The sequence below is a fragment of the Monoraphidium neglectum genome (genome assembly GCF_000611645.1).
Source record: "Monoraphidium neglectum strain SAG 48.87 unplaced genomic scaffold scaffold04870, whole genome shotgun sequence".
Taxonomy (NCBI): Eukaryota; Viridiplantae; Chlorophyta; class Chlorophyceae; order Sphaeropleales; family Selenastraceae; genus Monoraphidium; species Monoraphidium neglectum.
In genome coordinates, this window is record NW_014008760.1 from 1 (window position 1) to 2,360 (window position 2,360).

At 72.8% G+C, this 2,360-nt stretch overlaps 1 protein-coding gene across 1 annotated transcript; it reads left to right on the plus strand.

Moving 5' to 3' along the window:
- Positions 1 to 191: 191 nt before the first annotated feature.
- On the plus strand, positions 192 to 1,622 carry MNEG_14909 (hypothetical protein; the record flags this gene model as incomplete). The annotated part of the gene is made up of 5 exons (XM_014036619.1): positions 192 to 212; positions 388 to 609; positions 800 to 1,102; positions 1,269 to 1,427; positions 1,599 to 1,622. The coding sequence occupies 5 exons, from the start codon at positions 192 to 194 to the stop codon at positions 1,620 to 1,622; spliced, it is 729 nt and encodes a 242-aa protein (XP_013892073.1).
- Positions 1,623 to 2,360: the final 738 nt, after the last annotated feature.

Below are 2,360 nucleotides of genomic sequence, written 5' to 3' on the forward strand. Positions count from 1 at the left end.
CCGTGCTGACTGTGCGCGACGAGCTGGCGCCGGCGTACGACGCGTGGGCGTCGCGCGTGCGCGTGCACGCGCTGCCCGCGCCCGAGGGGCTGCCCGGCGGGGCGGGGGGCTTCTGCGGCTGGGCGCGGGCGGGGCTGTACCGCCGGCTGCTGTCAGGGGTGGCGCAGGAGCGGCAGAGCGTGCCCCTCATCATGCACGCGCTGCTGGAGCAGGTGGGCCGGCATGCGCGTCGCCGCCCTAGGCTGCTTGCAGTGTTGGATCGTGGGGCGTGCATTCTAAGGTCAACGCTGAGTGTGGTTGCATCAAGCCAGGTGAGGCATTCAAGGGGGTCCTTGGGTCAGTGGGGGAGCAAAGGCCGCTGTCGTGTTTGATTTGCTACATGTCCAGAAGGTGCACCGCGTGCCTGCGGGCCAGGTCGTCCGCAACTGCGAGGCGGAGGAAGGCGGCGACAGCGTGGAGGACGAGGGCGCCGCCGCGGCGGCCACAGCGGCCGCCGCCATGGCGATCGACGCCGCGTTTGGGGCCCTGGCGGCGGGAGGAGAGGGGGGCGGCGGCGCGGTGCTGCGGGAGGCGGCGGCGCAGGGGCTGGAGTTGCATGTAGTCCTCGAGGTGAGGTTTAAGTCTGTGGCCCTGATACTGCCAGAACTGTTGGGTCCCTCGGGGGATCAAGGCGCCTGTGCTTGCCCCTGCTGCTCCTGCGACCCTGCATGGCTGTGACAACGCGCCTGCACGTCCATCTGGTTTGGAGCGCACGCCCGTCAGTGCGCCCATGCGCGCTCGCGCGCTCCAACCCACACAGGGCGACCACCTTGCCGCTGCGGCCCACGGCCTTACGACCGGCTTCGTACACGGCGCTGCTGCCATGCCACGCGGCTGCGCGGACGGCGGCGGCGGCGCGGGTGGCGAGCCGGGCGCCGCGGGCGCAGGCATGTTTGGCCTGTCTGATGCGGACGTCGACGCGGCGGAGGCGCGCATGCTGCGACTCGCGCTTGGCACCGCCGCGGGGCCGGCGGGCACGGTGGAGAACAATGATGATGGCGGCGGCGCCGCCGCCGCGGCGGCAGGCGTGGTTTGGCGGAGCCTGGAGCGCGGCAGGCTGCAGGTGCGTGGTTGCATGGCGCTGCTGCGGCCGGAAGGTATTCTGTGGTGGAGTGCGTCTGTCTGGGCTATGCAGCAGGAAAGTAGGGCTTAGCACAGTCTGCCGCATCCCTGGCATTGACCAGTCCTGCTGCTGGTGCAATTTGATCGAGCCCCGCCCTGCCGCGCAGGCGGCCTGCGGGGAGGGGCTGGCGGCGGCGACGGCGGAGCGGCAGCAGCTGCTCGCCGGCTTCGCGGCGCTGCTGCCGCCGCGCGGCGCGGAGGCGCACGCGGGGGGCGTGCTGGCGCGGCGACACATGGAGCAGCTGCCCGAGCGGGTCCTGAGCCAGGTGAGGGTCTCGTTGTTACTCATCGTCGTAGTAACGACAGAGATGTGTGATGGCAAGGAGACTTGGGGGTTAGTGAACTGGAAAGGTTCAGGCGCCACGCAAACGGACCGCCAGCGCTGGTTGGCACCGCACGTTGCGCCTGTGCTTGCCGAGCTGCCGTCCGCGCCCCAGCCTCCCCCCAAGCCGCGCCACTGACTCCGCCTCTCCGCCTGGCCCGCTGCCCTGCGGCTGCTCCACGCGTCCGTCGTCGCGCCCGCACCCACAGGCCCTCTCCAAGGCTCGCCTGCATTACCCAGACGTCTCCGCAGGCTACCTCCCCTCCCAAGACGCCCGCCTGCTCGCCTTCCACGCGGGACCCGGGCCCGGCGGGGAGCGGGCAGGTATCGCCGCCGCGCTGCGTGGTGCCAGCCCACGCGCCATCACGTTTGGCCAGTACTTTGAAGCGGCGGTCGCCGCATGTGGCTCGCCGCCGGCACTGCCGGATGTGGCGTACGCGATGAGCGAGGCGGCGGCGGCGGCCGCCGCCGCGGCGGCCGACGGGACGCGGCAGCGGCGGCTGCTCATGACTTCAAACGGCGCAGTCACGACGCGGGGGGGTGGGGTGCTGGCGGTGTCGGGCGGCGGCGGCGGCGCCAGCCTGCGCTTCGTCAGGCCCGGGGTGGCCGGGGAGTTGGAGGGAGCAGCGTACCAGCTGGTGGGCACTCTGGCCGGCGGCGCGTCGCTCGCGGTGTGCTTTGATGCGGCGGGCAGGGCACAGGCGGAGGCAGGGCCCTCGTCGACGCCATCACCCGCAGACCAGGCGCAGCAGCAGCAGGAAGCGGCTGGGAAGCTGCCGCTGCCGCCGCCGTCTCCGCAGCAGCCGCCCTCGGTCGGCGCCCAGCAGGCGGCGCCGCCGGCCGCGCCTCTCGCGCAGGCGGCGGCTGCGGCGGCGGG